We start from the raw sequence: 23,633 nt of genomic DNA, 5'->3' as shown, positions 1-23,633 counted from the left end.
GGTGGCTCATGCCTGTATCCCAGCACTTTGGGAGGTTGAGGCAGGAGGATTGCTTGAGCCCAGGAGTTTGAGATCAGCCTAGGCAACACAGGGAGACCCTGTTTCTACAGGGGCTGGGGCAGGGGAGGGAAAGAACTTTGGATAGTTGTATTAAAAATGCCACTTTCAAACCTATACCTTCATGTCAGTATCAGAACATCATTTTCTTTCCCTCAAATTTACCTGTTATCTATATTTCAATTTCACATTATTATTTATATATTATACTGATTGACTCTTTTATTTCCCTTGGGTACTGTACAATATCAACCTTTCAGCATGAAACAACTGTGATTTTAGTTTTGTTAACTAATAATCAGGAGAAAAAATATATATAGAAACATAATACTAATCAGAAATATACATATATATTTTTATATATATTTCTGATTAGTATTTATCAATCTAAAATCATATTTTACACACACACATACTCCCTCCTCCCCTACATATATTTTCCATCTATAGCAGTATTTTTTTTTTCTGGATAGACATTGAGACTTTATTTTATTGTCAATATAGTAGTTTTCTTTCTTTTTTTTTAAATTATACTTTTAAGTTCTGGGATACATGTGCAGAACGTGCAGGTTTTTTACATAGTTATATACGTGCCATGGTGGCTTGTAGCAACCATCAATCTGTCATCTAATGCTATCCTTCCCCTAGACCCCCAACCCCCTGACAGGCCCTGGTGTGTGATGTTCCCCTCCCTGTGTCCATGTGTTCTCATTGTTCAACTCCCACTTATGAGTGAGAACATGTGGTGTTTGGTTTTCTGTTCCTGTGTTAGTTTGCTGAGAATGATGGTTTCCAGCTTCATCCATGTCTCAGCAAAGGACAGGAACTTATCTTTTTTTTATGGCTGCATAGTGTTCCATGGTGTATATGTGCCACATTTTCTTTATCCAGTCTATCATTGATGGGTATTTGGGTTGGTTCCAAGTCTTTATAGCAGTCTTTTTGAGGGTCAGACTTGTTCTTTAGCTTGGTAATTTCTTTTGTATCTTGGAGTAATTTTACTTTGGTCACTCTCTAAGCTACAGCTCTGATTAATTTTCCCATTGCTTGGCTCCAGTGTTGGTTTCTTTCAGAGCAATAGTTTCTGAAAATAACAACTATTCTGAAGAGTAGTTGAAGAACCACAGAGAGCCTATCAGTATTAGGGGAAGTTATAAGGTTGTTGTTATTACTCTAAGTCAGGAGTCAGCAAACATTTTTGTGAAATGCCAGATAGTAAATATTTTTTATTTTGCAGGCCAAATGGTCTTTGTTGCAACTACTCAGCTCTGCCCTTGTAACAAAAAAGTAGCCATAAACACTAAGTAAATGAATGGGCACAGCTTTGTTCTGATAAAACTTTATTTACACTTACCCCTGCTCTAAGTGAACAGCAGAAAGAGATTCTCTCCCTTGAGCATGCGCTTTGTCTGTGTTTCTTCTTTTTGTCTTCATATCACCGTCTTTCCTCGACATTTGTCTTTATTCCTTTTTCATCATAACTTCCCTGTTTCTCACTTTCTTTTCCACATCTTGGTCCTTTCTTGTCACTTGCTGCATGACATGTCCTCCAGGATGCCTGGCAGGTCCTCCTAGTCTCATGGGATGACATCAGAAAGGAAACCTCACTCCTCCTTGGGGCCACTTGTGACAGAGAGTTTCCTGGGATGACTGGATTGCATGTCTGGCCACTTCTTAAGTACACCTAACTCTTTGTGGGTAGCTTAAGCTATGCTTTAGTTTATCAGCTGCATCATTCCTCTGGCTTCCTGGGACCTGCATCTCTGAGGGGACTAAGGGGGGTCTTTCCTTTAAAATGCCAGTGGAGACTGAGGCGTATTTGAGTGTTCTTTAGTTTGCTGAGTTCTCCCATCTCTTCCGAGTAGGTGAAGACTGACAGGGAACAAGAGTGTGGCGTCTGTAAGGGCAACTTCCTGAGGATCTGTAGGAAATGGACATGATTTTACCTCCTGGAGATTTCCTCATTCAGGCAGGTTTTTGGTCACCACATGCTTCCCCCAAAGACAGGATGAGAGTGATTGGGCTTTCACTGCAGCAGGAAAGATTAAGAGTAGAGGTCAGGAAGAACTTTGGGGCTGTCACAACTGTATATCAAGCAAGGCCAAGACCAGGGGATGTTTTGGCATTCCCTTGGAATTGTTAAAAGAAGAGGACAGATTATTTCCTGTCCTCACTCTAAACAGAAAATAGTGTGACAAAGGAAACAGCTTTCTGTTAGAAATTTCCTGTGTAGTATGGACTGAGGGCTGGGAATCAAGATTTGAGGCCCAAATATCTTCCACCAGCTTCCTCTATGCAGACCACTCTTCAGGGTGCCGGCTGCTCACTTCAGCAGGGGAGACAGCCACCCTTCCACGATCTGAGTGATGCTGATATTCTTCTGGCTTCAGAATTCTCTATTCCTTTCTTTTTCTCACTGCTGTGTCTTTTCCTCAGCTTTTTAGCTGTGCTCAGCTGCTCCATTTTGAAAACAACAGAAAAAAATAAACATTTGGAAACTTGACCATCCTGTCTACCTACTGTCTTCTTTTCTTTTTCACTGCCCACTGCCCACACTTCATGAAGAGATGATTCCTCTTTGCTGCTTCCATCCCCTCACCTGACACTGGCCCCTGTCCTGCCTGTGGTATGGTTCTATCCTCTGCTTTGCTCCCTCACCACACACTGTCTCCTATAACCTAGTTATATGCTCCTCTTTCTCTACCGAAGCTCACTTAAAACCTGTCACTTACCCAAGTTCTCCATGTCTTAATCCTCTCTGCCCCTCACTTCCCTGTGGCATCTGACATGTTTGACCCCTGTCTCCTTCCTGACACCCTCTCCCCTAGTCTACGTGGCCAACATGTTCCTGTGACTTGTCTCTCTGGCCTATTGCTTCTTTCTATCATTGGCTTCACTTCCCCACTTTGCCTGGGGAGGCCCGTTGGCAAGCTGTTGTAGAAATTCAAGACCATAGAGCTGAAGGCTGGGCTAGGATGGCATTAGAGGGAAAAGAGAGCGATGGATGGTCTTTCAAAGGAAAACATAGGGTTAATGATAGCATGGATGCAGGAAGTAGAGGAAGGGGAGGAACCCCACAAGTCTCTCAGATTCTAGTCTGTGAAGTTAGAATAAAGAACTCAGAAAAGGTGGAAAAGGTGCTGGTTCTAAGGCACATTTCATTTGAGTAGAAAGCAGGACATACAGATAGGTAATTTCATCCAAAGAGGAAAGTTAATGGAAGTGGATAGAAAATCTTTTATCTCATTCATTCTTGGTGCTTCAACCAGCTCCTAACTCCTTAATCAATATTCCCAGCTGCCAAGCCCTCTCTTAGCTGCTCTGCCAATTGGACATCACCATAGTAATTGGACATTACTAATTGCTGATTGGACATTACCACCTGGATGCCCATCATCACTTCAGATTCCTAACATAGGCGAGGAAATGTGTGCGATAGGGAAACAGCATGGGAACCAGCCTAGGACTCATGAATTCTGGGGTCTGCTGTGGGACTTTGGGCAAGTCACTTTATTCTCTACTTTTCAGTCTTCTCATTGTTGAAATGAGGGGTTCGATTAAGTAATATCTTAATCTCTTTCCCCATCTTTCCCCAGATTGTTTTCTTCTCTCTAGAGGAAGAATTTCTCCTCCAGAAGCCAATTTTCCTATTGGTTATGCCATCGTTCTCTCTCAGTTACCTAGTGTAGCCTAGGAGGCTTCTTGGACTCCTGCTCCCCTCCGCTCCCTCTTTCCTGTCCACACCTGCTTCTCTCCATATATAAGGCATCAACATATGCTATTATGTTTCCTTTCTCATTGCCTTCCACAGCTTTCCATTTCAGTCACAGCCACAGCTTCACTGAAGTACTTCTACACTATTCTATGGACTCCGAACTCCTTCTTCCAGTCTTCTAGTCTCATCTACCTTCCGAAAACACTTCTTCCATCTTGTCCTGTCCTGTCCCTTCCTTCCTTTAAATCTCTGAGCAGGGGTGGAGGAAAGGGGATCTGTGTCAAGATGCCTTGGGAGCTTTTTCTAAATACGTAGACCTGAACATAGCTCTTCCTTCCTCCACTCTGGCATTCTTATGCATCATGTGAAAAAGTTTCTCCAGGTGATGCTTTTCTCCCTGTCTCTCTCTCACACATCATTGTAAAGAATCCACATTATTAAAATTTAAATATTTTATAGACTATGAAGATCCCCTCAAAATAACTGGTATTTCCTTGTAAGCATGTGTAGCTTTATCTCATTTACTTAAAAATTTGCTTTTTAAAACAGTTTTATTGTGGTATAATTGACATTTGACAAATTACATGTATTTAAAGTGTGCAATTTGATCAGTTTTGACATAAGCATACAGCCATAAAACCATCACTGCAGTCAAGAACATATCCATCACCTCCAAAAGTTACGCTGTTCCCATTTATAACTCCCTTCTCTTTCCCCTCAGCTCCCAGTCCCTGACTCTGGTCATCTCCAGACAATCACCGATCGCTTTCTGTCAGTATGGGTTACTTTGCATTTCCTAGAATTTTTTTTTTTTTTTTTTTTTTTGAGACGGAGTCTCTCTCTGTCGCCCAGGCTGGAGTGCAGTGGCCGGATCTCAGCTCACTGCAAGCTCCGCCTCCCGGGTCTACGCCATTCTCCTGCCTCAGCCTCCCGAGTAGCTGGGACTACAGGCGCCCGCCACCTCGCCCGGCTAGTTTTTTGTATTTTTTAGTAGAGACGGGGTTTCACCATGTTAGCCAGGATGGTCTGGATCTCCTGACCTCGTGATCCGCCCGTCTCGGCCTCCCAAAGTGCTGGGATTACAGGCTTGAGCCACCGCGCCCGGCCTGCATTTCCTAGAATTTTATAAAAATTGAATCACCTAGAATATACTCTTTGTTGTCTGACCTCTTTCACTCTCCATAATTATTCTGAGATTCATCCAAGTCCTGCGTAGTATTCCATTATATAGATATAGCATAATTTGTTTATCTGATTGCTTGTTGATGGATTTTTGGATCACTTCCTGGTGTTGGCTAACATAAATGAAGCTGCTATGAACTTTTTTTTTTTTTTTGAGACAGAGTCTCGCTCTGTCACCCAGACTGGAGGGCAGTGGTGCGATCTCTGCTTACTGCAAGCACTGCCTCCTGGGTTCACGCCATTGTCCTGCCTCAGCCTCCCAAGTAGCTGGGACTACAGGTGTGTGTCACCACACCGGGCTAATTTTTGTATTTTTAGTAGAGACGGGGTTTCACCACATTGGCCAGGCTGGTCTCGATCTCCTGACTTTGTGATCCACCCGCTTCTGTCTCCCAAAGTGTTGGGATTACAGGCGTGGACCACCGCACCTGGCTGCTGTGAACATTTGTGTGCAAATCTTTACATGGATATATGCTTTTATTTTTCTTGGGTAAATACCAAGAGTGGAATGATTGTGTCACATGGTAAGTATATGTCTACCTAGTTAAGAAACTGCCAAACTGTTTTTTGAAGTAATTGTACCATTTTACATTCGAAGTGTAAGAGAGTTCCATTTTTGCATCCTCTCCTGATCCTCACCAGCCCTTAATATGTTTGGGCATTTTAATTTTAGACATTCCAATAAATAATGGCATCTCATTGAGCTTTTAGTTTGCATTTTCCTCATGACTAATGGTATTGAGCATTATCTCAAATGCTTATTGCTGTCTGTATATCTGCTAAAGTGCATGTCTAGTCAAATCTTTTGCCTAATTTTAAAAATCGGGTTGTTTGTTTTCTTATCATGAAGGTCTGAGAGTTCTTTATATATTCTGGACACAGAGGGATGGCAGTGTGAGACGGACTTGGCCCATCATTGTTGGTTTGGAGATGGAGGAAGCGCGACACAAGCTAAAAAATGCAGGTGTCCTCTAAAAGCTAGATAAAGTAAAGAAGTAGATTCTCCCCTAGATCTACTGAAATGAAATGAAACATCCCTGCTAACATCTTGATTTTAGCCCAGTGGGACTCATTTCAGACATCTGACTTCTAGAACTGTAAGGTAATAAAATTGTGTGGTTTTAAGCTACAAAGTTTGTGGTACATTTTTATAGCAGTCACAGAAAACTAATACAGATTTTTCAATTGTTCAAGAACCATTTGCAAAGATTACGATTTTTATACTGAATTCCCTTTGATTTATTTTTATTTTTGAAAATCAACAGTAGCAATTGATGATATACCTATGGGTCTGTTTCTGGACCCCATTCTATTCCATCACTTTACTTGTCTATCTTTACACCAATACCACATTGTCTGGATTACTATAACCTCATAAATGTCTTGAAATTGGGTAGTGTAAGTCCTCCAACTCTCTTCTTTTTAGTTGTTTTGGCTTTTCTAGGTTCTGTTCATCAAATCAATTTATAAATTTCTACAAAAAAACCCTACTGGGATTTCACTGAATCTACATATTAGTTTGGGAAAAATTAATGTCCTAAGGATTTCGAGTCTTTGCAAAATTCCATGACGCAGTATTTCTCTCCATTTACTTAGATCTTCTTTAATTTCCTCCAGCAATGTATTTTATCTTTGAGTGTATGGGTCTTATATATTTTAAAAATTAGGCTAAGGCTTCAAATTTTGTATTTCCATGCTACCATAGTGATGTTTTAAAATTTCAAGTTCTAAATCTTCATCGTTAGGTTATAGAAATGCAATTTAATTTTTATATTGGTCTTATGCCCTGAAATCTGGCTATACTCATTATTAAATCTACTAGTTTTAAAAAATATATTTCATAGAATTTTCTAAATAGCAATCATATCATCTTTGATTACAGACAGTTTTACCTCTTCCTCTTCAATCTGGGTGCCTTTAATTTCTTTTTCTTATTGCACTGTACATCCAGTCCATTGAATAGGGGTAGGAGTAGACATCTTGCCGTCTTCTGATCTTAGGGAAAAGCTTGCTGTTAACTATAGACTTTTGGTAGATGCCCTTTATTAAGAGAGCCCCTTCTATTCCTAGTTTGCTGAGAGTTTTGTTCAGAAATGGATATTGGATTTTGTCAAATTATTTTCCTGCATCTACTTAGATGATTACATGGTATTGCTTTTTTAAATTTTAATTTAATTTTATTTTTTGAGACAGGATCTGACTCTCATGCCACCAGGCCCGACTACTTTTTGTATTTTTTGTAGAGATGGGTTATGCCATGTCTCCCAGGCTGGTCTCAATCTCCTGGGATCAAGTGATTTGCCCACCTTGGTCTCCCAAAGTGCTAGGATTACAGGCATAAGCCACCACGCTCTGACTGGTATTGCTTTTTAAATATGGTATATTGGTTTCCTAGGGCTGCTGTAACAAAGTAGTGTAAACTGGGTAGCTTAAAATAATAGAAATTTATTCTGTCACAGTTCTAGAGAGAAGAAGTCTGAAATCAAGTGTTAGAATGGCCGTGCTCCTTCTGAGACTCCGGGTAGAATCTTTCTTTGCCTCTTCCTAGCTTCTGGTGGTGGCTGTCAGTTCTTGGTATTCTTTGCTGCTGCGTCACTGCAATCTCTGCCTCTGCTATTACATGGCATTTTTCCTTATGTGTCTCTGTCTTCTCTGTCTTCATATGGAGTTTTTTGTTTTTTTTCTTCTTATGGGGACACCAGTCATATTGGATTAGGGTCCATCCTAGTGACCACATCCAAACTTGATTATATCTGCAAACACCTTGTTTCCAAATAAGGCCATTTTCACAGCTACCAGGGGTTAGGACTTTAACATACCTTTTTTGGGAAATACAATTCAACCCATAACATGTAAGTTACATTGAATAGTTTTCCAAATGTTAGACCAACCTTGTATATGTGGGATAAACCCACTTGGTCATGACATACTATCCTTTTTATATATTGTGGATTTTATTTGCTAAAATTTTATTTAAAATTTTATTCCTAATAAATATTCCTAAGGAAGTAGTCTACATTTTTTTTTCTTATATGGCCTTTGTTTAGTTTTGGCATCAGAATAATGCTGGCCTCATAGAAGTAGTTGGGAAATATTTCCTCCTTTCCACTTTTCTGGAAGAGTTTTTGTGGAATTGATATTATTTCTTCCTTAAATGTTTCATAAATTTACCAAAAAAGCCATATGAATCTTGAGTTGTTTTGTGTGTGGGGGTGTGTGGGGAAAGCTTTTAAGCTACAAATTTAATTTCTTTAGTAGATAAATAGCTATTTAAGTTAGCAATTTCTCCTTGAGTGAACTTTAGTAGTTTGTGTCCATCTTATGAAAGTTGTCAAATTTGTTGGCATCAAGTTGTTTATAATATTCCCTTATTATTATTTTCACATTTATAGAATTTGTAGTGATGTCACCTCTCTTGTTCCTGCTAGCAGTAATTTAAGATTTTTCTCTTATTTTCTGATCAGTCTGGGTGGAGGTTTTTTTATTTTATTGATCTTCTCAAAGAACCCACTTCAGTTTCATTGATTTTTTTCTTTTGTTTTCCTGCTATTTTATTGCCTTCTGCTCTGATCTTTTTTATTTCTGTTCTTCCACTTTGATTTCACTTGCTCTTACAGTAGAATAGGAGCTTATTGATGGGAGATCTTTATTTTCAAAATAGGTGTTTAGCACTATAAATGTATTTCTGCTTTAGCTGCATCCCACAGATTTAGACTGCCTTAGCTGCATCCCACAGATTTTTATGTAATGTGTTTTCATTTTTATTCACTTTGAGATTCTTTCTAATATCCCCCTTTGAATTCTTTTTTTGGTGGGGGCCGGCAGGGGACAAAATCTCACTGTGTCGCCCAGGCTAAAGTGCAGTGGCACAATCTTGGTTCACTGCAACCTCTGCTTCCTGGGTTCAAGTGATTCTCATGCCTCAACCACTAGAGTAGCTGGGATTACAGGCATGCGCTACCATGCCCAACTAATTTTTGTATTTTTAGTAGAGATGGGTTTCGCCATGTTGGTCAGTCTGGTCTCAAACTCCTGGCCTCAAGCGATCCCCTGGCCTCAGCCTTCCAAAGTGTTGGAATTACAGGCATGCCCCATGGTGCCCAGCCCATCCTTTGAATTCTTAGTAGCTCATGTGTTATTTAGAAGTATGTTATTTACTTTCCAAATATTTGGGAGGTTTTTCTGGATTCTTTTTGTTATTGATTTCTAGTTTAATTCTACTGTGGTCAGACAACATACTCTGTATGATTTTTTTTAAAAAAACCAACTTAGGTATAATTTATATACCACTTTGCATGATTTTAATCCTTTTAAATTTATTGAGATTTGTTTTATGGCTTAGCGTATGGTTTATCTTGACAAATGCTACCTGTGCATTTGAAGAATGTGTATCTGCTGTTATAAAGTGGAATATTCTATAAATGTCAATTAGGTTAGGTTGGTTGATAGCATTGTTCAAGTCTTCCATATCTTTACTGATGATCTGTCTCCTTATTCTATTAATTACTGCATTTTACAGATAATTAATTGTCTGACTATAATTATACATTTTTATATTTCTCCTTGCAGTCCTATCAGTTTTGCTTCAGTTACTTTGAAGCTGTCTTATTAGATGCAAACACTCTTAGGATTGTTATGTCTACTTGATGAATTGAAATGTCCCTCTTTATCCCTGGTAATATTCTTTGCTCTGAAGTCTTCTTTGATATTAATATAGCCATGAACATTTAACACTTAAATAGAAATTGCCAAATTTCCTCTCAAAAAGTTTGTCATTACATAAGGTGTTCCCCCATTCTTGTCTGTATCTTGAGATTTTGATATGACCCTTCCTCTAAAAATGTAATGTTTCTTCTGAATTGGGATGAGCTAATGCCTTGCCAGGCCACTGATTCTTTAGCTGCACAATGGTAGCAATTAATTAATAGCAGCTCTGAAATCACATATGTGTGTGTAGGGGTAGGGGAGCAGACCAGGGGTTAGGCACAGGATTAAGGGGAAGAAAGATTTTGAAAAGACGAATGAGAAGTATTTTCATTGTCAGAAAAGGCATAGGCAAAGGGGCATCTTAAGCCAGTTCAAAATACTAGGGCCAGATGAATTAGATCTCAGGGCAGTGAACTTGTGATGTCAGAGTCACTACAGAGGTCTGATAGATCTCTCCAACTCAAGGTTGGAGACAGATCTGATAGGTGTATCCAAGGTTGGAAACAGGTACTTTTTTTTAATGGGTGAAAAAAAAAGTAGCCTATTTGTGTCAGTGAAGAACGTGATGAGTACCGGGAGCCAGAAAGTGTTCACTAAAAACTAATTTAATTCATTTTTTTTTTTTTTTTGAGATGGAGTCTCGCTCTGTCGCCCAGGCTGGAGTGCAGTGGCCGGATCTCAGCTCACTGCAAGCTCCGCCTCCCGGGTTTACGCCATTCTCCTGCCTCAGCCTCCCGAGCAGCTGGGACTACAGGCGCCCGCCACCTCGCCCGGCTAGTTTTTTTGTATTTTTTAGTAGAGACAGGGTTTCACCGGGTTAGCAAGGATGGTCTCGATCTCCTGACCTCGTGATCCGCCCGTCTCGGCCTCCCAAAGTGCTGGGATTACAGGCTTGAGCCACCGCGCCTGGCCATTTAATTCGTTTTATTTGCTGCTAGGGTTACCCAGTTGGTGGATCTGCATAGGCCCCAGTTGCCTTGGCCCCCAGAGAGAGGTGGAACCAAATAGGTTACTAGAGACAAACAGTTCCAGGAGATTCTGTCTGATGGGTTGCAGTCATCAACTTCAGACAAGTACCTGGTTTTCCTATTAGGCGTGTTTTAACTCATTAGGTCAGGCCACCACTTCTCCATCTGTCTGGATGAGGCAACAGCAAACAGCGCTCAGCAGACTTTATTAAGTACTCAGGTCTTAAAGACCTTCTGTTTGGTGGGCTCTGCAGTCACTAGAACCACAAACACACTACTGGATAATTATTGTTTAATTATTACTTAAAAACTGATGGGCACAATACAATCACCACATTAATTACCCCATACAGCATCTGTTTTCTTTTTTGCAGTCATCCCCACTCCTCCCCAGCCCCTCTCCCCACTTTAATTGAAATTCAGCTTGCTGTAACACCTCCTTTCTCCTGGCCAACTGGATCTCTCCATTCACATGAGGGAGAAGAACAAAACCGAGAAGGCCCCAGGGATTAGAGAGTTTTGACAGCTGTCCAAGAGGAGCACGGAGATAGGGCCAAGTACGGAGGCAGGACAGAGACAAACGAGGGACAAGAGAGTGACGGAGGGAGGGAGAGATAGGCAGGGAGACATCACAGGAGCATTAAACTGGACAAAGAGTCACAGAGACAGGCGGAGATGTTTAAAGGGGCGCTGAAAAGGGGAAAAGGACGAGAAAAGACAAAAAGGAGAGAAATTGTGGCGAGCTGGTGAGGAAAATGTGAGAGGCTCAGGAGGGCAGGGAGACAGAAGAGAGTTCGTCAGGAAGGAGGGGAAGAAAGGCCGGCCTCTAGGGACAGGTCAGTCCAGCTTGGGGACCGATCTGAAGATCCGGAGAAGGCGGGCGGGCAGCCTGGTGTTCCCCTCACACACCTGGGAGTGGAGTGGGCGGAGGAGGTGGCCGCTGGGCCGGGTGGAGCACTGGCGTCGGGAGCGGAGAAGCAGAGCGCGCAGCGCCCGGGCCGCAGAGCCCCTGGACTAGGCTGGCTTGCGCCCTGCAGCCCCGGGCTCGCCCGGCGGCCCCGCCCCCTCCTCGGCCCGGGCTTTTCCTGCCGAGCTCAGGAAGCCGGCCTAGCACAGCCTCGAACAATAGCTCGGGACTCAGGCTTCGCTCCCTGGGAGGCCGGCGCAGGGAAGCTGGGACAGGGGGCGTCGGCGCCGCCGGGGGCCCGCAGCGAGCCCTCGGCCCGGGCTGGAGCTTCAGTTCAGCTCGGCGCTCCAGGGGTCATTGTTGGCGGCGACTGAGGGAGCGGGAGCCGGGGGAGGAGCTGGGGAGGCGGCGGCTGCGGCGGGAGCCAGAGGGGGAGCCAGAGAGCGAGCGAGCGAAGGAGGGAGGTAGCGAGTGAGCGAGTGAGCGAGGGAGGGAGGAGGTAGAGAGACAGGGAGGGTGGGAGGGAGGAGGAAAAATAAAGAGGAGAGAGCGGAGCAGGGCTGAACAATAGAGACAGGCAGACAGGCGAGCAGGAGAGCCAGCTGCCGCTGCTGGGGGACAGCGGGCACCCAGGCAGCCCGCGCCCCGGCCTCGGTTCCCGGCCCTAGCCAGACAGCAGGCGGCCAGCGCCCTGGGGAAGGGGTACCATGGGGGAGCTGGCGGCAGGCACCCCTAGCCCGCCGCGCGCCTCCGCCTGAGGGAGGCTCGGCGTTCTCTGCCCCTGCCCCACCGCCCAGCGCCCGCCCTCGAAGCCCCCTGGCCGCCAGCTCTGCGGCCGCGGCCGCTGCGCCCCGTGCCCTCCGCCCATCGGGCGCCTAGCAGCCCTCGGCCCCAGGCTTCTCTGGCCCCCGGCTGCCCTCAGACGCCCTCCCACAGTCATGAACCCCCCTGAGGGAGCAGCGGAGGAAGGAGGAGCAGCCGACTCGGACGTGGACGCCTTTTTCCGGACAGGTAAGCTGGGCAGGGCGCGGGGGGCCGGGGCTGAAGGCTGCTGCCTCGGACGCGGCGTCTCGGACAAGTTTGGGGAAGGAGGGCTGTTGCTGCCGCGTGCGTGTTGGGGGCCAGTGCCCCCTCGGCGTCGGGGCGGGAGTTGCCGAGATTCTGGTTGTTATGGCAGTGCTGGCTGCGTTTGGGGAGGGCGTGGGGGCTGGGAACTCCGCGCCCCTCCGCCTTCATCCCAGTTGCGGGAGTCCGTGTTGGGGAGGCGGGAGGCGGTCCCCTCGGGCCGCCTTCTCCCGGAGCGCAGGGATGGGCGGTGTTGGCTCACTTTGCAGCGCGCCGCTCCGGCTACCGGCGTCCCGGCCCCTCCCTTGGCTCCCCCTCCCCCGTGCCTGTCAGCGGGGCTCCCGGCGGCAGCCCTGGGCCGGCACCCCTCCTCGCCGTCGGGGGCCCGGGGCCCTGATGTGCACAGAGGGGCGGCGGGGACCCGGAGCCGCGCCGGCTGCAGACTGACAGGAGCGGGGCGGACGACATGGGTCTCGCCTGGTGCGTGTGGGGAGCCGGCCCCTCTCACTTGAGAGGCAGACCCGGCTGGGAGGGCGGTGGGCGCCTCGGACCTCCCCCTTGTCCTCCTCTTCAGTTCTGGGAACGGAGGAGCTATTCATAAGAATTACTCATTCCTGGAAGTGTGAGTTAGCGTCCCTCTCATACACACCCACTAAGTCTCTGCTTGCTGTGAGGTGTAGAGCCCTGAGATGTCTTTCTAGATCTTTGCGCCCCTGCCACCGTCCATGTCCCGGGTCCATTGCTCCTCCTGCTCCCTGGCTACACAGTCCCTCCCGGGAACCGGCACTGACCATCCTCGTTTTCCACCACCTGTGACCCTGTTTCTCTGATGGCCAGGGATTCCCCATCTCCCTGTACCTGTGGCTTCCACTAGCTTCTGTGTGTAGCTCCCCATGTCCCCACATGTCTGAAACCATTTTGTCTGGAATCTTTGTCCCAAAGAGTCCAGTAAGTTACCGGGGCCCCATGCATCTGCTCTCCCTTTTGGAAAGTTGGATTAGAGGACATGAACTGGTGGGGGTCAGGGGTCAGGTTAGCTCTGGAGGGTCTCTGCACATCCATCTGTTTCCTAACCCTGTTACCTTGCCCTGGAGGTCATCTCTAGGGAAGGGGGTGGGGTGCTTTGTGGGGGAGACTTGTGGCTTTGGAAGTCAAGACTTGATTGGCTCATATGTTCATTCTCTAGTTGATGTGCAGAGGAAAAAGCTGGATGACAGGAGCTGCTGCCAGGGTCTGGGGAAATCAGAGGGAGCCCCTGTCATTCTATTCTGCTTCCTAGGTCTAAGCCTACCTTCCTTCTCTTCCTCCTTCCTTCCCTTCTTCCTCTTCCTGAGACATGGATTATATTTTCTCTCTCTTCTTTCTTCTCTCTCATACACAAACAGCCCAGCACCCAAAAGCATGAATTCTAAAGAGGTGGAATATAGGGACAAGGTTCTGGGGGCTAAGTGATATCCAGAAATACTCATTATGAGGACGAGGAAGGGAGATATGGGAACTCATAACTGGGGCTAGAAACAAATTGACCAGTCAATCAAAAACCCAGCTGATCCCTGTTGCCTCCCAACTGGGGCAAAAGTCTGCATTTTCTTAGCTCTAGGGGAAAAAATCTTGAAGTGTGAGCCTTTCCACCTTCCCTTTCAGGACCCCACTTTTACCTTTTGGTGTCCACTCCTCTTTCCCCTTTGTATCATCCAAACACTAGGTCCTGTTCATTTTCTGTTCCAGGCACCTGTAGCAGAGCTCAGTTCCTGGAGGCTTATTTCTGACAATAAATTCACACAGTGTTAATGGTGTTAATGGCCAATAATAGTCCAATGTGTAACTTTTCCCAGGGCCTTTCAAAACACAACGTATGGCACACATTATCCAACCCTGGCTCAAATCACAAAATAAATAGCAGACTCGGGTCAGTCTCCTGTGGGACTCCTATGTTGGGGATATTCTCCCTCCTCCTTGGGCAGTCCAGTGGCTGAGCTAAGTCTGATGTGCACTTAGTATCAGAGAAAGGTTAAGTCCTTGGTGCATAAGGCTGGAAATGACTGATGACCTGTAACATGTTGCAAGAGGGGGTGGGTCAAGGACTACACCCACCATGTGTGGCCCTCTATGCTTGGCTCACTGACTCTCACCACACTTCTGGTCTCTAGCCTAGGCTCTTGCTGGGGATTCGTCTTTTTTTGTTGTTAATTTTTATTTTAGGTTCAGGGGTAGAAGTGCAGGTTATATAGGTAAACTATGTGTCACAGGGGTTTGGTATACAGATTATTTCATTACCTCAGTAATAAGCATAGTACCTGACAAGTATTTTTTCTGATTTTCTCTGTCCTCTCACCCTCCACCCTCAAGTAGGCTCCTGTGTTTGTTATTCCTCTCTTTGTGTCCATGTGTTTTCACTGTTTAGCTCCCACTTATAAGTGAGAACATGCAGTATTTGGTTTTCTGTTCCTGTGTTAGTTTGCTTAGGATAACGGCCCCCACCTCCATCCATGTTGCTGCAAAGGGCATGATCTTATTCTTTTTTTATGGCTGCATAGTATTCCATGGTGTACATGTACCACATTTTGTTTATCTAGTCTGCCGTTAATGGGCATTTAGGTTGATTCCATGTCTTTGCTATTGTGAACAGTGCTGCAATAAACATATGCGTTGGTGGAGAGTCTTAAGCTTAGAAAAGCCATATTTCTAAACCTCCCTTCTGATTCCCCATCTCTATGGAATATAGCACTGTACCTGACAGGCTGGATAGATTATAAATGTATTCAATTGAACATCTGAGAAACCTTCAAACAAATTTTCAAAGTCCCTAGCACCAGGGTTACCCCTTTCTTTCTGATGGAAAATTTTGTATGCACAAGGACCGAACTGGAAATTGCTTTGTCAAAATTCTGGCGTACTGTGCTTCTAATTAGGCGTATTTCGAATTATTCTGTCATTTTGGTTCCTTACTTGTCCTTTCTTGATTATTTTGGTATTTCAATCCCTTGACCAATTGGTTAAGCTAGATTCCCTAAATCTCACTTCCCTGTGTGCACATGGACACAGACACCCCACCCTACCCAGCCTACTATTCTAGATTGGTAGACTCCAGATTGTCTTCCTGGGAATTCTCTGTGCCAAGCCTGAGAAAGTGCGTTACAATAATTTTATTGATCATACTTAGGAGGCAGAGGAAGGGAGATATGGGAACTGATAACTGGGACCAGAAACCAATTGACCAGCCAATCAAAAATAATTATTCGGTTCTCACTAGAGCCTTCTGCTGTCCAGGGTGCTGTGGAACACAAAAGAAATATTTGAAGTGGTCTGTGTTCTCAAATTTTGAAGAAGATTGACAATTACTGTTCAATTAAAGATTAATTGCTAACCATTGTGGTGCTACAAGTTAAAAAGTTGGCAGAACTACAGAGGAGGTGGAGCCTAGGGTGGTCCTTCAAGGGTGAGTGGAGAACGGGCAGTGGCACATGGGAGTTTGGGCATTGAAGAGCCTGGGCTGACACAGAGGAAGATGTAGGTTAGTGAGGAGTGGGAAACAGGATTGGAGAAGTGGGGCAGGGTCAAATAGGGAGAGTCTTGAAAGCACAAGAGTGGAGACTGGATTTGATTCAGAGGCAGTAGGGAGTCATTATGGATTCTTGAGCAATGACACATCATGAAGAAAGTGTTTGGAAAGGTTAATCTGGGGTAATATGATTGAATAAGTGGACAAAAGTAGGGTAGAATCTAGGGAGATGCAGAAGTGATCCGGAGCTGAGGGGGAGGAGCCTTGGTCTGGGTTGGTGGCAGAAAGGATGGGGAGTCAGGGATGACCTCGAGACACATTTTTAGAGGTATGAATGTGGGGACTTGTTGATAATCTACTGATGGGGGAGAGGAAAATGAAGCCCATGAGGAAACTGAAGTATGTGGGTTGAGGAGCCCAGAGGACTGACAGTGTCTGACTGATGGACAGGTGTGGGCTGGTTGAAGACAGGAACTGGTTTTGCAGGGCAGATAATGATGTTAGCTTTGGACATGAAGCATGGGGGGCGACTCAGGGAAATCCAGGTGGAGCTGTTTTGTCAGCAGTTGGAAATGTGAGACCCAAGACAGGAGCATGGCTGGAGGCTAGGGCTGTTGATGTTGATTTGGAAGGTTGGATGCAGCTGAAGCTTTGTGAATGCATCTGCTCTCAGAGGGAAGGAGTAGAGGAAGAAAGGGAAGGGCGAAAGTTAGATTTTGGGGTAGAAATTCTTATTGCAGAAGTGGCAGCAGAGGAGACTTGATCCTGGAGACCCCAGGGAGTCAGTGTGGGCTCTGATGTGATGACAGGCTGCAGACAGGTTGAGCGGGAGGAGTGCTGGGGCATGGTGAAAGAAAGACCCTGCGCGCTCCAGGAGCAGAGGATTAGAAGAGGTGTTCAGAGGAGGGATTTGCGGTGGTGAGTGGGAATCAGCTACTTGCAGAGTTTATCAGTGAAAGGAAAAAGAGGTATGTGCTTAGCCAGAAGGGACATTAGTATCTAGAAAAGGAATTTTTGTTTTTTGTTAGAGTCACAGCAGGTTTGGAGGTGGCAGGGAGAAAATGTGTGGAGATAAAAAAACTGAGGAGGCTAGAACGAGTGTAGAGTTTGATACCTGAAGAAATGAGATAAGAATCGGTTCCCTAACAAAAGTAAGAGCTTAGCTTTGGTGAGCAGCAGAAAAACCTTTTTCTTTAAGGTGCAAAGGAAAAAAGTAAGAAGATAAATGAAAAGAGAGTGATGTGGAGATATTTTCTACCTCTGTCCTTCTGTTGAGCTTTGCTTCTGTGAATCTAGACATTTTCAGTTGAAGTGTTTGTGGTTACTTGGGCTTCGGCCAATCTCAAACTCAACTCTGTCTTTCCAGCTTTCCAAACTAGCTCTTCCTCTTGACTTTCTTAATTCTATAAGTGACATCTTCACTCTTCCAGTCATGGTATTTAAAACCTTGGTATTGTCTGTGAGGAATCTCTCTCCTCCACAAACCCTGTTGGATTATCTTTCATAGTTAGCCCTTGTTCATCCACAGGGCATGACCCCAGGACAGGCCCCATATGCCCCCCATGGACTTCTTTCCTGGCCCTCATTCTCATCCCTCGGAAGCTGTTCCCTTAGCCCCACTCTAAGTTGGACCTGCAGACACTTTACACTTCCTAAAGCACTACTTTCATCACACCACTGCTTGCTGCTTGGACCTTCAGTGAACCCCTAGTGCCTTCAGGGTCAAGTGTCGACCTCACAGCTCAGCTCCAGCCAGGCTGCTCTCCACACACTGCCCAAGGGCGCCTGCATTCACAGTCTCCTTGGATCAACCACCCCAGCACCCTCCAAATCCAACACAGTCTTTAAGACTTGAGCCCTATCTCCTTCTGGGAGCTTTCACAGCTCACGATGACAGCCCTTTGAATTACTCACTGTCTGTACTCATTTTCTCACTTCATCGGTATTGTATTGTTATTTAGCCTTTTCATACATGAAGGCTTGTCTCCCCCATTGAATTTATTTGTTCTTTGGAGGTAAGAAAAAGGATCTTTTTAAAACCTTGTGATTAATCAAAAAACGCCTCCTCACAATATAAAGCAAACTTGGCAAAATATAAGCAGCTATTGAATCTAAGTGATGGATGGTTTGTATTCTCTGTATGATTCCTTAAACTTTTTTCTTAAATAAGAACCCTATCACATCTAGATAGGGAAACTTAAACTGTTGTCATGTCCAGGTCATATAGAAGGGAGATTTTGGAATAACAATCTATGTTTGCCGCAATTCTTTGAGTAAATATCACCGCCCAGTCTGTACATTGCCAGGTACCTAAAAAGGGAGGAGTCTCTTACTTCCTGAGCTTGCTTTTGCAGCAAAGGAAAAACATCTTTTTTTTTTTTTTTTAAGTTATGCTTGATTCTCCAGAGTGTAAACATGATGCTTAATTTAATGCTTATTGTCCCTTCTTGATCTCCTCCACTTTCACCCATTATGAACTGGGCTTTTGGTCACCCCATTTTTCAGGAGCCTTTGGGGGAGTATTGGGAAGACTTTGTGGTTCTGGAGAGGGAATGTTGTTAATATTTCTAATGCTATATTTTTTATAGGCTATTTCTACTATTAATATATTTTAGAACATATCAGTGACATCCAGGTCCACCTCTATAAGATTTGGCAAACTTTGCTTCATCCTTGTGCCACAAATCACCAATAACTTTATTATTGGTACATTCTGTCCCATCATATTTGATAATCCCTTGAGGGATGAAAGGCGGTTTTAGAATAAACTGAAGCTACAGTAAGAAATTAGCTGATAAGTAAGAAAATCTTCCTGACTATAAATAAAATCAGTAAAACACTGTAACCGGTGAACTAGAGTTCTTCTTAGATGTTGGAATTGAACACTTTTTACTTTTCAAAGTTTTCTGTAGTTCTGGTATTTGATAGTTTACTGCTGGAGGTGGGCAGTATGGTGTAGCCCAGTGGTTCTCGACAAGGGCAATACTCCCCTTCCCACCCCCCATCACAGAACATTTAGCAATGCCTGGAGACATTTTTTTGTGTGTGTGTCATAACCTGGGGAGGGTTTGCTACTGGCATCTAGTGGGTGGAGGTCAAGGGTGCTGCTAAGCATCTTACAATGCACAGGACAACAAATAATTATCCAGCTCCAAAATGTCAGTAATGCTGAGATGGAGAAACCCTGGTATAGCTAGAGGATGATAGGCTTTGGATGGAATAAGTTCAGCACTAACTAGGCGTAGGATCTTGCATTAATTATTTAGTATCTCTCATCCTCATCTTCTGCAAAATGGGACTGATAAAGCTTGTTTCACAGGTTGAGAGGATTAACTTGGAAAAAAAAAACATGTATGGAGCATCTAGCGGTCTCTGACACAGTAGAAGCACAAGAAATCCTAGTTATCCCTGTTGTTTCTGCTGTTTTAATTATTGAATGTGATGGACAGAGGCTGAAGGTCTCTTGAAGGCGTGCTGGGCAGGGCTTTTGACATGGGATGTGAGAGGGTGCCAGAGAGGCAACATGATGCAGTGCAGGGAGCCTGTGTGTGGCATCAGAAGGCTAGGTTTTGGGCCTCGGCTCTCATTCATTCATTCATTAAATCATTTGTTTGAAAAATATTTATCAAGTGTTTACTATAGTCATGTACCACGCATGCTATGGGAGTATATAAAGCCATTAAAAACAGAATGTAGAACAGGAATGGAAATGGATATAAATATACACCCTCTGGGAGCACTTGGATATAAGGGGTTAAAAGGGGAGGAAAAAGTCTATGAAGGAGGCTGAGAAGGCCAGACAATAGAGCAGGAGGTAAACACTCCATTTTGCTCTCTACTTACATGAATAACTTGGGCAAATGACTTTAACATCTGTGTAAGATGAGGATAATAGCCCCCCTGCCCCGACCCTTCCCTTATAGAGCTGCTGAGAGACTCAAATAAGATACTGTATCTGAAAAGTCTTTATAAGTTGTACAGTGCTATCCAAAAATACGTAGATCTTTCCAAATTGAACATTCTGTTACTCTAGGTGCCTCTTCTGACAAGTATTGTCTTATTTAATCTGACTTCCATGGGACCTTTACAGTCCAGGAAGATATGCAGTTATTCTCATTGTGGTTTCCCAAGGGGACTGGATGGGTCACCCTTTTACAGCAGGTCAGGGGACCCCTGTTTTCTCCTCCTCTGCATAAGTATAAGAATGCCAGTGCCCCAGTCCCTGTCCGGGTCGTGGGGCACGTGGCTCGATCCATCTGGAGAAGGTTCTTGGTTCTTACTTCTGCTGAGCCTCAGGTGTGCACAGAGAATCAGGCCCTTCCTGCCTTTTCTCTGTCTGCGTGCAGTTCAGACTCCTCCTGCCACTCCTTTGTGCATGAATGATTGGCAGCAAAAATAACTAGGAAATGACTGACAGCCACAGAGCTGTTGGATCAATAGAGCTGCTTGAAATTGTGTCTGCCTAGGAGAAAGGGAACAGAAAGAATCAAATGGGTGGACAGAGGAATTAATTCAGGGAGGTAAAGAAGAAACTAGGAGAATTCGCTTTCTCTCCTCCCCATCTGCCCCATCACATTATTAGAAGGGAGCTGGACACTAGCTAGGGAACATGGATGCAACAGATAAACAAGTATAAGTGAAAAGTGGCAGACACTCTGTACACTTAAGGGAGTGGCTACTTCTCCTTGATCTGGGACATATGATTGGTATGGTTTGGATAGGGAAGACAGAAAGTGTTGTGTTCCCAGGTTAAAACAGCATTGAAAGGAGGTATGAATATTCATAGCATATTTAGGGGCAGTAAATGGTTCAGTTTATGTGACTCAGAGGAGACTGGTGGAGGATCAATGGGAGATGAAACTCAGGAGGTGGCAACCAGGTTGATTAGTTGATTGCTTTATCAAACATTTACTAGGCTCCTAGATCATGAAGGCGTTGAATGGAAAGCCAATGAATTTGGTCTTTCAGCAGTTGGCTCTGGGAAGCCACTAAAAATGACATGATCAGAAAGATAAATCTGGCAGCCCTGTGGACGGCCCATTGGAGTAGGGGAGGGACTGTTGGTTGGGGATGGGTTAGGAGATCACTGAGATAGAGTAGGAGGGTCTGAACTTGAGAAGCAGCAGCAGAAATGGAGAGGAGGGGATGGATATGAGTTACTTCAGGAAGTGGAGTCTATGGGACCTGGCATCTTGGATGTTGATGTGTCAAGAAAGAGATAGGAACCCAAGATTACTCCAAAGTTTAGAGTTTGAGTGACTAGGAGAACAGAGGTACCCTTAATGAAAGTCAGGAGCTGGGAAGAGGAGGAGCAGCTGTGGGGAGGCAGGGGAAGAGGGGAGATTTGGAGAATTTGCTTTGGGACATGTTGCATTTCAGGTGTCAGTGAAATAGCTAAGGGAGGTGTGGATTCAGTAGGCGGATAACGAGGGGAGTCTGGAGCTTTGGAGGGAGGCCAGATCTGGAAATATAGATTTGGGAGCTATCTGAAAGAAGTTGTGGCTGGAGCTATCAAAATAGATCATATAATAAATGAAAAAGCATACACAGAATTAAGGGCAGAGTGCCAAAGACAGAATTGTAGATACAGGGGTATCTACGTTGGGCTGTGGGAGAACAGATGCAGAAGGGCTGGAGGAGAACCAGGAGAGAGCAATACTTAGGAAAATCAGGTGATCAACAGGATTTAATGCTGCAGGAAAGTTGAGGGAGATGGGAACTGAGCAAATACCATTGGTTCTGGAGACTAGGAGATCATTGGTAATCTTTGAAATAGCAGTTTCAATTGTGTATGGGAGGTGGAATCCAAATTCCAAGGGGAATGAGGAGTGAGCGCATGGGGAGGAAGTGGTGGGAGTGCATATAGATGGCTCTTTGGAAAGGTTTGACTGTGAAGGGAAGATTAAAAATAGCAAGGTACTTGGAGATGGGGAGCAGAGTTGAGGGGAGGTTTTTTTTAGGAGAGAATATATGCGAATACCTAGGGATGGGGAAGAGGGAGACGGCAGGCATGAGGAAGATACTTAATATTTAGAAAAGACAGAAGTAATTGATAGAGGAAGGTCCTGGATGAGCCTGGAGGGGTGGATCTCAAGGTCAGCTTTGGGCCAGAGGAGGATGCTTCTTTCTTGGACACTGGAGGGAAGGCAGACCTCAGTGAAGTAGCTGGCTGGCAAGGACCGGTGGGCACAATGTTCCAGATTGACAGCTCCAGGAGAGAGAGCATCATCTGGCTGGAAGACTCAGAGACTAGTGGCACCATGCTTAGGGAGGGTAGTGCAAGCTGAGGCAGCTGTGAAATGGGTGGGCTGAGCTGTTGTGGCCCTAGAAGGCTCTTGGGTAAAGAAGCTAAGAAGCAAGGCTGGGAGATCTAAAGTTAGCAAACCATTTAAAAGTGCTGGTGGCTTTCTTTTGCAAGCTTAGGTGGGACTGCTTTAGGCTGTAGTAGGGTCTGCAGAATCGCCTCCTACAGAGTATGAGTCAGAAAGGCAAGTGGGGAAGAAGTAAGTGAGGAGAGAAGAGAGGGAGGGAAACTCAGGCAAGATGGTATCTGGGCAGCCTACTTAGGAGGGGTCAGTGTCTGGCCATCAAGGTGCTATATCAGTGATGGGATTTGCTCATGAATTTCCAGTTTCCATAGTGTCTCTTGAAGTCCTAGAAGAAAGTGGAAGCAGGCTAGGGCTCATGAAAGAGCCCCTTGCTCATTCTTCTCCATGAAGTGAAATCCTTCACAGAAGAGAATATGCCATACTCTTTTTCTTGGCCCCAAACACTCATTCCACCCCTTGTTTCAGGGGCTGACCCAAGAGGAAAAGCCCCATTTCATCAAAGACCCTCCTGAGGGCTGGCGAGTAGGAATCTGGGTGTTGCTGCCACCAAAGGATGGATTGTGGGGAACCAGGCTTATCTTGCCTAGAACACAAGGAGGTGGGAGTTTCCTTAAGTATAGACCAGTTCCAGAATCACAGAATCTTGGAACAGAAACTTACTCGCTTTGTGACTTTGTGCAAGTTATAATTATTCCAAGCTTTAGTTTATAAATCTGTAAAATGGGTAAAAAAATTCTTACCTTTCAGTGGGCACCTGTAATCCCAGCTACTTGGGAGGCTGAGGTAGGAGAATCACTTGAACCCAGGAGGCGGAGGTTGCAGTGAGCCAAGATCATGCCACTGCATTCCAGGCTGGGCAACAGAGCAAGACTCTGTCTCAAAAAAAGAAAAGAAGAAAAAAAATTGCTCATGTTAATAGATATATTGTGATAGCTGTATTCATATTGTGAATAGTAATGTAAATAGGATTATATTACTAGTAATATGGTACTATATATTACTAGTATGACATATTACATGTATAACATATTATGATTATGTTACTAGTTAGATGAATCCCTTTATTTTCAAAATCATGAAAACTGATTCCCTCCTTCTTTCCTTCTCTTCATTTTCTTCCTTCATTTGATAACAGTATGGAGATAGTGTTATGATTTTTAAACTTGCAGTTACAATTATTCCAAGGCTTGACAGGCAGGGA

General features: G+C 44.6%; 1 protein-coding gene across 8 annotated transcripts in view; it reads left to right on the top strand.

The window, feature by feature from the left end:
• The first annotated feature begins 12,102 nt into the window (after positions 1-12,102).
• KALRN (kalirin RhoGEF kinase) overlaps positions 12,103-23,633 on the top strand; it is a 693,044-nt gene continuing 681,513 nt past the window's right edge. For all 8 annotated transcript variants that reach the window (XR_013414358.1, XM_015130033.3, XM_028844557.2 and 5 more), the window contains exon 1: positions 12,103-12,547. Coding sequence is in view for 7 of the 8 variants with exons in the window: in XM_015130033.3 (XP_014985519.1) it covers positions 12,475-12,547 (73 nt within the window). In the remaining variant the exon portion in view is untranslated. The remainder of the gene's footprint in view (positions 12,548-23,633) is intronic.

This window comes from Macaca mulatta, chromosome 2, assembly GCF_049350105.2.
Source record: "Macaca mulatta isolate MMU2019108-1 chromosome 2, T2T-MMU8v2.0, whole genome shotgun sequence".
NCBI lineage: Eukaryota > Metazoa > Chordata > Mammalia > Primates > Cercopithecidae > Macaca > Macaca mulatta.
This window is presented reverse-complemented; position numbering and strand designations above follow the sequence as displayed.